The sequence below is a fragment of the Zootoca vivipara genome, chromosome Z (genome assembly GCF_963506605.1).
Source record: "Zootoca vivipara chromosome Z, rZooViv1.1, whole genome shotgun sequence".
Taxonomy (NCBI): domain Eukaryota; kingdom Metazoa; phylum Chordata; class Lepidosauria; order Squamata; family Lacertidae; genus Zootoca; species Zootoca vivipara.
The window spans coordinates 12,210,588-12,224,170 of record NC_083294.1 but is presented as its reverse complement, the minus strand read 5'-3'; the positions used below and the strand labels follow the sequence as shown (position 1 = coordinate 12,224,170).

Genomic DNA, 13,583 nt, shown 5'->3' with positions numbered 1-13,583 from the left:
AGAATTCAGAACCACATAAGGAAAATGTTAATAACTTATCGATTGTGTCCTAATTAACAAAATTTTTCTCCTTTGTTTCCTCCACAGCCAAACTAGGTGAAGTAAATTAAACAGACTGAGCAGACAATAACAGCAGTAATTAAATATGAATGATAATAATAATATTTAAATGAATAAAATGCTTAACTATGATCTTATATTATTTGCAGCTTCCCAAGAAGAAATTTCTAGAATATTCTCCCCTTTCTTGATTATTTTTAACTAATTATATCTTCAGGCCCCAACCCCCTGCAGGCCTATTTTCAAAAGGATGTGTATCATTTACAGCTTCCCGACAATTTTTTTAGAAATACTGTAGGATATTCTCCCCTTTTGTTTTCCCACTCCTTCCTTCCTACGTAACTGTCTTTTAGTTCCAAGCACTCCTGTCCCTCTGCAGACTGTATTTCTGAAGACTGAATAATGAACCTACAGCAGCTGAACAGCATGAGAAAGCCCACAGCCATTGTTTCCATAAATGACTTTTTTGGGACTTTTTGGGACTTAAGGGAGGGGGGAGAAAGGGGGGAACTATTGTTGAAAAGTTTTAAGGATTTTGACTATAAGACTGTTTATTATCTGCAACAACAACAGACATCAGATTTTCCAAAGTAGCCACAGCATCTTCAAAATCTCCTTCCAAAAGAAACAGACTGAAGAGGGGCAAGGGAAAGTGAATTGCAAGGACATACGCTCTCTTTTGACTTCAAGACTCTGTGCCCTATTAAGAATTGGCCTCAAGACATACAACTGATATAAATTATTATGTTTTATGTTGTGTGATATTCGACAGAAACATTGAACTATGTCTGACAGTATGTTATTTCCACAAGGAGGGGGGGGGGTGAACCAATTTTGTGTTTAATTGTTTTTTAATGTTTAATGTATAGTGTCCCAATGTTTTTTTTTTGTATTATTGCCATGCATTGTATGCCTTTTAAAGGATCAGGATATTGCATAGTCCAGTATTTAGATTAGATCAACTTATGACCATGTTTTCTTGTCCCACCTGGCACTCTGCAGTGTGCCAACCTTCTCTACACATTTTTTAAAATTGTTTTTACTCATTTTACCAAGAATAAGCCCCAAGATCCATGAAACACCAGATAAATGAAGGTATTTATGTCTTGATTTAACAGGAATGGTCCCTTTTAGAGTTAAATTTGACTAATTTGGACATGTTTTATGGGGCTGTATAAATTTTAATTTGGCTTCAGTTCTAATTGGGCAAGTGTATCCAAGGTGCAAGTAGCTTTCTTCCTTTAAGAGCAACTGGGCAACTCCCTACAGTGCAAGGCCAGAGCCTCTAATAAAGGCCCATAGAAAGCCCAAGGCAAAGGCATCTCTCTCATGACATGTCCAAACCTGTGGCAGCTATGGTGAGTGCCAGGCGACATGGTCAATATGAAAGCCCTAAGGGGATTCACCAGGGATTGTTGCTGTTGTGCCACGATGGAGGTGTGCAACCAGAGGAGAGCTAGCTTTTGACACCTGAAGAACACACAAAAGGGTAAACAAACAAACTGCACTTTCCAGTCAATATTGGTGGACCATCCTGTTAAATGAAATACGTAGACCATTTTTGAGAAATGCTTCTCCCAAAGTACTAAAACAACACATCTGGTTATTCTTTTGTGGGGCAACAATTTTTAAGAAAAATTATAGCCCCAAATGGGGGATATTGTTATAAGAATTTTAAGGTCATATATATATATAATAATTGTTCATAAAACATGTACATGAATGTACAGAAACATGTCTGAAGCAGCACAGGAAGATAGGCCTGACTGACACCATTTTGACTCTCTCAGACCTGGCATTCCTCTGCAAGGAAGAAGGGGGGGGGAACCTTCTCATTGTCTCAGGAATTAAAGTGATAATCCCTGGCATCCTGATACCTGACTGCCAGACAAAAGGGTGTGATTAACTTGGCTGGGAAACAGGGAAATGTAAATATCTCTAAATTTTGTTGATTAGGTTTTGGGGGCAGGGGGCAGGGTCCAGGATGCTCAGATTACTGCCACCAGACCTCCCCTTTCATGATGTACCTATGATGAATCTAGGGAGAGGGGTCTTGGGCTACACCCCTTCTGTGACATATGGATGATGCTTCTGGGGGGTGGGCTGAAACCAATTTCAAATCTCTTTTTAAGGACAAGACATCTTTGTTTGGGGTTCCTTCCTTGTTCTCCTGTGTGAGAGGAAGGACCCTGTTGCAACAGCGAAAATAAAGGCTTTGCTTCTCAAACTTCTCTGGTTGGCCTCTGTTATATTCTCCAACCGATGGAGAACCCAATAAGGGAATAAAGGCAGATTTTTGCCTATATCATAGCCAAGGAGACACAGGTACAGGAGTGTTGTATATTCATCCTGTATACCTGAAGGAGCGCCTCCACCCCCATCGTTCTGCCCGGACACTGAGGTCCAGCGCCGAGGGCCTTCTGGCGGTTCCCTCACTGTGGCAAGCCAAGTTGCAGGGAACCAGGCAGAGGGCCTTCTCAGTAGTGGCGCCTGCCCTGTGGAACGCCCTCCCATCAGAAGTCAAAGAGATAAACAACTACCTGACATTTAAAAAATATCAGAAGGCAGCCCTGTTTAGGAAAGTTTTTAATCCGTGACATTTTATTGTATTTTAATTTTTGCTGGAAGCCACCCAGAGTGGCTGGGGAGACCCGGGTGGATGGGCGGTGTACAAATAATAAATTATTATTATTATTCATTCATTCATTCCTCATCCCACTTAGAAGAGGGAGTTCTGTTCATCAGAATCCCCCTTACGCTTGAGCAATATAATGCAGACTGCTCCATGCATGGAAACTCAACATCCCACAATCTAATATCCTAGTACCCCAGTGCAGAATAGGAACTGCTCAGAGTTCTTGCAAACAGGAAGACTCAACAGGATGATGATGATGATGATGGAAAATTATTTATTGCCATCTCTACGACAACCAGAGAACTTGTGAGGAAGGAAAATATTATGATGTCATCATGGAAGATGGAAATGTAGAACAAGAACTACTCAGGGAGGGAGGGGGTAGAAAGAGAAATAAATTCACTCTTCCTGGTGGTACCCAACCCATTCTCACTGGCTCCCTACACCTGGAGGGGCCAAACCTATATTTTTGAGAAGGATAAATTGGGGGGGGGATTCCTATCCTCCCAGCCTATTTAAACTAGGCTAAAACTCTTAATTCAAAATCCAGTTGTCTACATTGGGGTTTTGTTTTTAATATTGAAGTGTATTCTGTCCCATGAGCCCCCAACTACCATCCAAAATGGTAAAGCCTAGAGTTTACCACCTCATCAGTTGTTGTAGGAACTAGGCCCAGAAGCCTTCAAAAGGCCAACTCAGGGGAACATTTTTGACGCCTCAATTGCTGAGCCCAACTCAAAGTACAGGCTGTTCTATTGAAAGCTGTAAATGAAATGTGGACAACCATTGGGCCCTAGGGCCTACATAGAGTCTCATTTTATGCGTCCCACGTCTCCTGAATTTAATCCCTTTTCTCACATGCTAACAGTGCTTTTCTTTTCATTATACACCCCAGCTTTGTTACATGTCTCCTCATCTTAATATATAGTGTTGTGACGTGGGGTTCATGATTTCAGCTCTCTTGACATAATATGCTGGAGACAGTTCTCTAGTAACACTTCTTTATTCAAGCAAACAAGACTAAGCTCTGAGGAGAGGAAAGCTACATTTATAGGGACGGGGGGACTAGCTAGAAAGGGATACATTTTGGAGGGAACAATATCAGGCAATCACAGAGCTGCCTTTTGGAGGAAACCAATAAGACAGAGGATCCAAATACAGCAGCTTAAATGAACCAATAGTAGCTGTACAAATTGGACACATTCCAATTTGCCTACAAAACGAAAAGATCAACAGAGGATGCCGTGGCGATTGCCCTCCAAGCTGTTCTTGCACATTTGGAGCAGCGGGGGAGCTATGCCAGACAGTTTTTTTGTAGATTTCAGCTTGGCATTCAATACCATTCTACCGCGACGTCTGATAACTAAATTGGGAAATCTGGGGCTCCCGCTATCACTCTGTGGGTGGATACTGGACTTTCTTTCAGATCGCTCCCAGAGGGTCCGGTTGGGCCCTTATATGTCTAACATGCTTAGGACTAACACAGAAACACCACAAGGATGTGTGCTTAGTCCGCTCCTTTATACTCTTTATACGTATGATTGTGTCGCTGCCCACCCTAGAAATAGGGTTGTCAAATTTGCAGATGACACAACCGTGATCGGGCTCATCTCTGATAAGGAGGGTGAAACGGACTATAGAGATGAGGTGGAGCGGCTGACAGAGTGGTGCAGAGTTAATAACTTGCTCATAAATACAAACAAAACAAAGGAGCTTGTGGTGGACTTTAGGAGACAGAAGAACGAGGTCCAGCCACTTTTGATTGACGGAATCTGTGTGGATAGGGTAACAACGTTTAGATTTCTAGGCATTGAGTTACAGGAGGATCTGTCCTGGAATGTTAATACAAGGGGGCTTGTGGAGAAGGCGCAGCAGAGACTGTATTTTTTGAGAATTTTAAGGAAAAACCATCTTCCACAAAAGCTGCTGCTTGCCTTCTATCACTGTGCCATACAGAGCGTGCTCACGTACGGTTTATGTGTATGGTACGGAAGCTGTACTTCTCAGGATAGAGCAGGGCTGTGTAGAATTATTAAAACAGCAGAGAGCATTATTGGCTGCTCACTCTCCACCTTAGAACAAATCTACACCACCAGGTGCCATAGAAAAGCACTAGACATATCAAGAGATCCAACGCACCCTGGTCACCATTTCTTTGAGCTCCTGCCATCGGGATGGAGATACAGAACAATGCAGGCAAGAACGAGCCGTCTCAGGAACAGTTTCTTCTCTAGAGCGATTTTGGCCTTAACTGGAAAGCCTGGACTTTGAAGTCATCTTATTTTACTTGTTATTTTGTATTATATTTACTGTTTTTAATTAGGTTTTGTAATTCTGGGTTATGTGGAATGCTTTATCTGAGTGGATGTAGCAACCGAGTAATTTCGTTGTTCCCGCAAGGCGACAATGACAATAAAGATATCTTACCTTCTGGAACCAAAATGCAGTTACTTTACCCAAATGCAAATACAGACAATTGTAATACCGATATAAAATCCTTTGAATCAATACACAACATGTAGTTTCAGAATGACTGGAAGGGGCAGTATTATTATTTTTTTAAACTTTATTAATGTCAAAAGAAAAAGTTAAGAAAAACAATACAAACCAGTAATCAATAAAAACATATATCACATTTCGTTATTGAGTCTTCTTTATCCCTTTTTTCCCTCTCCACCCTTATCCCTCCCCGCCCTTATCCCTCCCCCCATATTTCTCCCCCTGTTTCAAGCTTATCCTTTTATACCATAAGATCTTAACATACCAAAATTCATTGAATTGAAAAAGGTAAGTAATATATACATGCTGTATTAACAAAGTTATATATCGTTTTAGTGAATTGTTCATAACAGAGTTGTTAGACGTCTAAGATTATATTTGGTTTTTCCAATTTTTCCTTAATATAGTTAAAAAAGGGTGCCCAATTTTTTTTTATATCTTCTGAATTCTTTCCTCTAGTTTCTTCATAATGTTTTGCTAAATTATAATAATTAAATAATTTTATTTGCCAATCTTCTTTGCTCGGGATTTCCGGGGTTTTCCAATTTTTTGCGACTAATAATCTGGCGGCTGCTGTCGCATAGCTGATTACACACCTATCATTTGTTTGTATGTCCTCAGGCATCATTCCAAGGAGGAACATTTCGGGACTTTTCTTAAAGGAATATTTTAGCATTTTTTAAAATTCCTTATATAGCATTTCCCAAAATTCCTTAATTACACTACAATTCCACCACATGTGGATAAATGTTCCAACCTCCTTTCCACACCTCCAACACAGCATTTCATTTGATAAAAATAAATTTATAGGGTGTGTGTTTGTGTGTGTGTGCCCAAAGTCTGAGAACAAATTGGTAGGCTTCTACCAGCAGTGTGGAGAACTGGAGTCTATGATATCTGAAACCAGAGAGACAAAATTGTCCTGGGTTATCTAATCCAGAATAAAAAACTGCCCTGTTTCAATTTTCACTGAGGCTACCTCAAATTAGTTTTCAGTCCTATGCAGATGTCCTGCAAAGGTGAGGGGCCCCAGCCTCACCATTTCTCACTGGGAAAGGGTAGGAGGGAAATGTGCATAAAGATGAATATATTAGTGAAAGTTACATACAGAAATATTAGGAAAAATGCTTGCAAAATGTTTACACTAGTCAAAACTGCAGAGAAAGATGTGTTTTATCACAATAAATTTGCACTACAATGCTGCAAATTTTTTGTGAGGGGTTTTAAAAGGAAAGTTGGCAAACCGCTTCATAAATGTGGAGAACTTGATTAAAGATTGGGAAAATGAGAAACTGAAATGGCCAAAGTTGACAAGAACCTTCCATCCCTGGTTGGTTGACACCAACCGGGAATCTGCTTGAAAGTAGAGCAAATGCCTCTTCTAACCCCCTGCAATCCTGGTTTTCTCTTTTCTGTCTTGTTTTGCTGTGTGTGCATTTTCAAAATAACCCATCCCAAAGCTCCTATTTCCATCACTGATTGTTTGGCTGAAGCCAGTCTCTGCAAACATTGCACAAGCCTTCCTCCGCCCTTCAGCTCCTTTGGCAGAGCCCCCAGCTGCAGCAGAAAAATACCTTTTCCCCTGAAATGCCCCACCTCACTTGTTTAAACACTCTGCCGTTTGTTGATTCTGCTCCACAACACGAAAAAGTCAAAAGGAAGCCCAGAGTTTCTCACTTGCTCCGAGGTGTACATTGTAGATCCTTCTGGTATCATCATGACCCTAAACACCTGGGTGCTATTTTATGCAGTGTTCCCCTTGGGAGTTTGCTGGCTGTCAAGAACCCAACGGGTAAGTTTGACCTCTAGAAAAACAGGGTTGCAAGGGTAAGAGTTTGTTTCCTCCTGCAAAAGAAAAACTTGATGGAGTTGATCCAGCTCTTTAAATGAGACTGTGGGGTAGTTCAGTGGTAAACCTCCATTACCGTTAATTTGCCCTCCTCAGCTTTGAGCCTGACCCCTGCTCCCACATCTGTATGAATGTTGTTTAGTCGTTTAGTCGTGTCCGACTCTTTATGACCCCATGGACCATAACACGCCAGGTACTCCTGTCTTCCACTGCCTCCCGCAGTTTGGTCAAACTCATGTTCGTAGCTTCGAGAACACTAGTCAGCAGTTTTTGTGTGGCTAGTTTCACGCATGGGATGGAAAGAAGCACTCAGTCAGATACCAGGTTGAAAGAATATATAAGCCCACAGCATTGCAATGGACGAGGGGAGAATGTTTTCCAGTAGTGATATCTCTGAACATGGGCGTACCCAGGATCAAAACTAGGGGGGGGGCAAGGGGAGGGGCCAAGGCACGGAAGGGGAGGGGCCACAAAGTGGGCGGGAACGGCGAACTCGCGCTCCGCCGGGCTGTGCCCCTCCCTAGCAGCAGGGCTGGTGGGCGGAGGCGGAGCCCAGCCCAGCGGAGCGCGCGTTCGGCATTCCCGCCCACCGCGCCGCGCTCCCTGGTTCCCTGCCGCGCTTGGCCTTGCCTGAGGGCGCGCCGGGGAGCTGGAGGGAGGGTGCGGCGCGGTGCGGCGGGAATGGCGAACTCGCGCTCCGCTGGGCTGTGCTCCGCCTCTGCCCACCAGCCCTGCTTCTAGAGTAGGGCAGCTGCCCTAACTTGCCGCATGGTGGGTACGCCCTTGTCTCTGAACAAGATATTTAAAATTTATTTATTATGGCACTTGGACCTCTTTAACCAGAGACTTGTCAGAGCAGCTTACACAGATAAACACTAAGATGGCCCCAGCCCTCAACTATCACAATCTAAAAAACACACAGCAAACAAGGAAAAAACAAGAGGGAGGGAGGAGTATAAAGTTCAAGCACAAGTCCTTTCAGCTGCAGTTTTTAATTTACAGCCAATGTCAGTGGATGTTCTGGCATGCTCTCCAATATTCCTCAGATGAAAATAGGGACGTTTCTCCCCACCTCCCAAGTGACCCTCCTCAAATCCCCATTCCACCCCACAAGCATTTCCTATCAGAAGAAGGGTGGGGGCCACCACCACTTCACCAATGGGACACAGTACACACGCCTTCCACCTTCCTGGGAAAACCCACCACCACCTTAATCTTGATTTTATTTTATTCTTTGGTAGATTTACAAAAAGAAAAATACACCAAAAACTTGCAAGGGATTATGAGAAAAAACAAACTTTTTACAAGCGACACAAACTTTCTTAGAATGCTAGGGGTGACTTTTGGGGTAAGGGCTCCTGACACTTGGCTCCTTTTAGAGCGGGGCTATTTTTTTGTTGTTGTTGTTGTTAAGAGTCCTGGCTATTTAGTTTCTATCTCAACACAGTACTTGTATTTGACCTCTTTAGTTACACAAAGACCTGTTCACAAAGTTAGCCACTAAGGAGACAACTCTCAGATAATTTCTTCTTCTTCTTCTTCTTCTTCTTCTTCTTCTTCTTCTTCTTCTTCTTCTTCTTCTTCTTCTTCTTCGATCACTCGTAGCTGAGTAAGATTGTCTTCCATAAGCACAATTTTAACAATGGGTCCGTAAGTGACTGTGGAGGCCAATTCTGGATCCACATGTCCTTCCACAGTGGGGACATTGGTTTCCAGGCGGGAGTTGATCACGATGTGGATTTGCCAAGTGTGCCTTCCTCTTAGCACGTTTCTCCCTTGCGTCCTGAGATCGAGTTTCTTCAAAGCCCATGACATCTTTGGTAAAGGCTGTTCTCCAACTGAAGCACTCGCAGGCCAGTGTTTCCCAGTTGTCAGTGTTTATACTACATTTTTTTAAAGATTTGCCTTGAGACAGTCTTTAAACCTATTTTGTTGACCACCAGCATTATGCTTTCCATTTTAAAGTTCGGAATAGAGTAGTTGCTTTGGAAGATGATCGTCAGGCATCCGCACAACATGACCAGTCCAACGAAGTTGATGTTGAAGAATCATTGCAAGATAATATAGGGACATGCCAGACCAGTCCCTATCCGCTTGACAACTATGGGTTCCCCAGACCTGCTTTAAAATCATGATCAATTACACACAAACTAGCCACCTCTTAAGCAACACACACACACACACACACACACACACACACACACACACACACACACACCTATCATTCCAAATACTGTATATGACTACACTTTCTTGCTTTTAAAAATGGCCCTCAAATACAACCTGGGAGGGTGGGTAGGGATTGGGACCCTCCATATTGCAGTTTCGTCAGGCAGGCTGTCATTTGAGGAAGTCCCCTCTGGTTTACCCCTCATACGGTAGTCGCCAGGTTCCCTGTCTGCATTGGAGGGGCTGCTCTATCATCCCACCCCTCTTCTTCAGAGGACATCCCATCAAGCCAAGAGCCAGGTCCACACATTGATAGTTTCTGACTCTCTCCCCGCCCTCTCACCCGTTGCAGACGTTTTTGGATTCTTTGGAAACTCATGACATTTCCTCATATTTTGGCACCAATACAATATTTGAAGGTAAGAAGCTTTGCATTAGCAAGCCCAGTCTGGGTTCAAATAGGTCATCTGCTCTGCAGTTGCAGGGGGGGAAGCCTTCTATTGGCTACCAACTTTGTAACCTGGGATTGGAGGGAGAAGGGGATGCACTGTGTGTGTGTGTGTGTGTGTGTGTGTGTGTGTATGATTATGATTATTAAAATTTGTATACTACCCTATACACATGGGTCTCAGGGCTGTTCACAGGATAAAATCACAACAAAATACACAATCAAAATGAAACAAAAACAACCAAATAGCACCCCCCTCTCTCACACACACATACACATATTTTTAAAGAGCATTTGGATGTCAATCAGCCAAAGACCTGGTTAAAGAATCACTGCACCTGTATGAATTCTTCATCAATATCTATTGTTTTTTATTAACGCCAAGTGTTTCCACTCCCAATTTCTACAGTGCCAGAGTTCAAAGTGGCGTACCTGACTTGCTCCTGTGAAGAGGGCCATGCCGGACAGACATCTTGCAAAGCCCAACTTTGCTCATTCAGAGCCTCAGGCGAAGTCTTTGCCTTCAAATTCCCAGAGTACCAAGCCCTCTTTCCCACTTCCTTCGTGAGCAACCGAAGGCTGAGCTCATCCAGCAGTTTGCTGCGCCATTTCTGGGGCAACTGTTTTGCTGGGGGACAGGTCCTCAGCCCTCCAGGTGCAGAAGGCCGAATTACATATTGTGAAGGGCAGCTGGTGAGTTTAGCCTCAGCATGTTTTAGGAAGCAAAGAACCCCCATGAGGCGGGCAAATATCACATTTCTGCAAGTATCTAAATACATCACATTGGGCTCCAAGATTGGCAGGGCAGGCCCTCTTGGTGATGTTACCTTTGGGGGTTACCAAGTTGGTTCTGACCTGGCACAGGGCCTTCTCAGTGGTGGTTCTCCATTTGTGAAACGCATCTGGCTGATAGATACTGTTTCTAGAAACTTCGAAATTATTAGCTGTGAGGATCTGTGATTGTTTCTATATATTTTACAAAAAATTGTTAACATTGTTAGTTGAGAAGTATTACTTTTTGGGGTGGGGGGCTGGGGTTTTTGGTTTGCCAGGCTGGGCTTTGACAGCAAGGGAAGAATATAATTTTAATTTAATAATCATAATCATATCACATAGTTAAACTATAGAACTCATTCCCTGAGTAGGCAGTAAGGTAAAGAGTGACCGACTCTGGGGTTGCGTGCTCATCTCACATTATTGGCTGAGGGAGCCGGCGTATAGCTTCCAGGTCATGAGGCCAGCATGACAAAGCCGCTTCTGGCGAACCAGAGCAGCACATGGAAACACCGTTTACCTTCCCGCTGTAGCTGTTCCTATTTATCTACTTGCATTTTGACGTGCTTTCGAACTGCTAGGTTGGCAGGAGCTGGGACCGAGCAACGGGAGCTCACCCCGTCACAGGGATTCGAACCGCCGACCTTCTGATCAGCAAGCCCTAGGCTCAGTGGTTTAGCCCACAGCGCCACCAATTTGGATGGCTTAAAAGAGGACTGGATAAACTCACGGAGGATAAGGCTTTCAGTGGCTACTACCAGTAGCCATGATGGCTATTCTGTGCCTCCACAGCTGAGGCAACAATGCTTCTGGATACCTACCAGTTGCTAGAGACTGCCCCAAGGGAGAGTGTTTTTGTGCTCAGGCCTGCTTGCAGGCCACTGTGAGAGGTGGATGCTGGACTAGATGGGCCTTTGGCCTGATCCAGGAGATTCTTCATACTTTCTTATGTTTTTTACATTCTCCTAGCAAGGATTTGTCATTGTCCATGGGGCTAAGATTCACATTAGGCCAGTTAGAAGACAAGACCAAGGGCTGCTGATGGGCCCACTCCTTCCCAAACCTCACGTCATCTTCAGGACTCAACAGAATGACAAAACAACACAAACAGGTAGACATTTTCCCCCTCAGAATCTTGTCAAGAACCAGGGGATCTGGTCTGCATGCCAGTCTATGTTGTTCAGAGGAGGAAAGAAATTCAGTACAGTAAAGGTGAACCTACCTGTTCCCTGAAACAATATGCAAATCGAAATGCAGGCATCTCCTGAATTTTGCAGTGCAGGTCTCTAGCCAAGTAATACTGTACTTTTAAAAACACACACTGTATAGTATGCAATGCATGAAATACTTAACGTTAGTTATAATGACATCCATAAATCTGAAGGCAGTCCTGTTTAAGGAAGCTTTTAATATTTGATGAATTATTGTACAGTGTTTTAATATTTTGCTGGAAGCTTCCCAGGGAAACCTGGCCAGATGGGCAGGGTATGAATAATAAATTATTATTATTATTTATTAAATGGATTATATCAGAGAAAACTGTGTAAACAATGTGTATATTAGGAGAACAAAAGGAAGCAGCCTCATATCGGCTCTGAGCACTGGTCTAAATAGCTCAGTACTATTTGCTGGCTGGCAGAAGCTCTCGAGGGATGCAGTCTGTGTGCTATTGCAGGGCGGAAGTTCCCATCCCGATACCGTAGAGGGGCTGAAGGGGACGTGAAACACTTGGAGCTCTTGGTTGTGGTGGGACCAGATGTCTTCCACTTCCACAAAGAGGATACCGAGAGGTACATCCTCACCAACGTGAACATTGTGAGTTGCTCTCTGGCTCTATGTTTCTCTCTCTCCCTTCTTTTCCTGATCCTGTGGCAGTTTGTATGTGATGTTACACTAAAAAATTTTTTAAAGGTCCTGCTAGATCAGGTGAAAAGCCTATCTAAGAGCAGGATTCTCAGATCCCAAGGCCCAGCCCGATGCCCTAACAAGAAGTTTGCAAGTAGGGCATGAGCACACTAGTAGCTAGAGCACAAAAAAGTAGGTGTGAAGCAACGATATCTATACATCTAGCAAACTCTGCAAACATCCTGATGGCGCTGGAGGTTTGCTTCTTCCCCTCCACCCCCAGTAAAACCCCTGCTTCATCAGACCAAACGTTTGTTGTTAGCACCCTGTTTCACTTCCATGGTGGTGGCCAGCCAGATACCTTTATGCCCTGCTCATGGGCTTCCAAAAAGCCAAGCCTCCTCCTTTGCTCTTCCTCGTTTCCCCCCCCCCCCAGCAACTGGAATCCAGAGATAGTCTGCCCCTGGATCTGGAGGTTCTATTCAGTTAAGCGTTTCTGAGACAGTTTCAGCTCTCACATTTATTGCAACAGAGAGTGCAAAAAAATCAGTGTTGAAAAGGTGGCCCTTTCCTTCCAAAGCTTCACGGAACAAGTTGAAATGGCTTGTGTTCTGCACTGTAATCCATCTACAGCTGTTGATATGAAGCTCATAGCTTTGTCTTAAACCAGGGACTTGTAGCCCTCTGTGTAAAGTTAGATTAAAACTCCTTCCATCTATGTCCGTTGGCTATGCTGGCTGGGGCTTATGGGAGCCGTAGTCCTACAACATCTAAGATATCCGCATGTTCCCCACCCTTGCCTTAAGCTTTCTTTCTTTCTTTCTTTCTTTCTTTCTTTCTTTCTTTCTTTCTTTCTTTCTTTCTTTCTTTCTTTCTTTTTCTCAACAGGGAGCAGAGCTTCTTCGAGATGCGTCACTGGGAGCGCAGTTCAGGGTTCACCTAGTCCAAATGATTGTCCTCACTGAACCTGAGGTATAAATAAATAAAGATCGTGTCGGCTCTAGGCATGGGTGATGTATCGATTCATCACCTGAAAACAGTTTTGAAACCTGCATCACAGTGACAAATTCACGATTTTAGGCAAGGCAATATACTCTGAATGCCAGCAGGTGTCACCAGTGTTTCATGCATGGCCTCCTCAGCTCTCCTCAGAGAGCCATGCAAGGCCACCTGAGGCCCACTCCCTCCCTCCCTCCCTCCCTCCGCTGCCCAGCCATCCCCTAAGACAGTGTTTCTCAACCAGTGTGCCTCCAGATGTTTTGGGACTACAACTCCCATCATTCCTGACCACTGGTCTTGCTAGC

General features: G+C 43.8%; 1 protein-coding gene across 5 annotated transcripts in view; it reads left to right on the top strand.

Moving 5' to 3' along the window:
- The first annotated feature begins 6,772 nt into the window (after nt 1–6,772).
- The window catches only part of ADAMTS13 (ADAM metallopeptidase with thrombospondin type 1 motif 13), a 41,398-nt gene continuing 34,587 nt past the window's right edge, over nt 6,773–13,583 (top strand). For 3 of the 5 annotated variants that reach the window (XM_060270653.1, XM_035112658.2, XM_060270650.1), the window contains exons 1-5: nt 6,773–6,986; nt 10,070–10,353; nt 11,404–11,545; nt 12,110–12,249; nt 13,168–13,251. In XM_060270653.1, coding sequence (XP_060126636.1) covers nt 6,782–6,986; nt 10,070–10,353; nt 11,404–11,545; nt 12,110–12,249; nt 13,168–13,251 — 855 coding nt within the window. In that variant the 5' untranslated portion in view covers nt 6,773–6,781. Of the gene's footprint in view, nt 6,987–9,564; nt 9,632–10,069; nt 10,354–11,403; nt 11,546–12,109; nt 12,250–13,167; nt 13,252–13,583 lie in introns of all 5 variants that reach the window. The other 2 variants (XM_060270654.1, XM_060270651.1) reach the window with 1 other exon arrangement.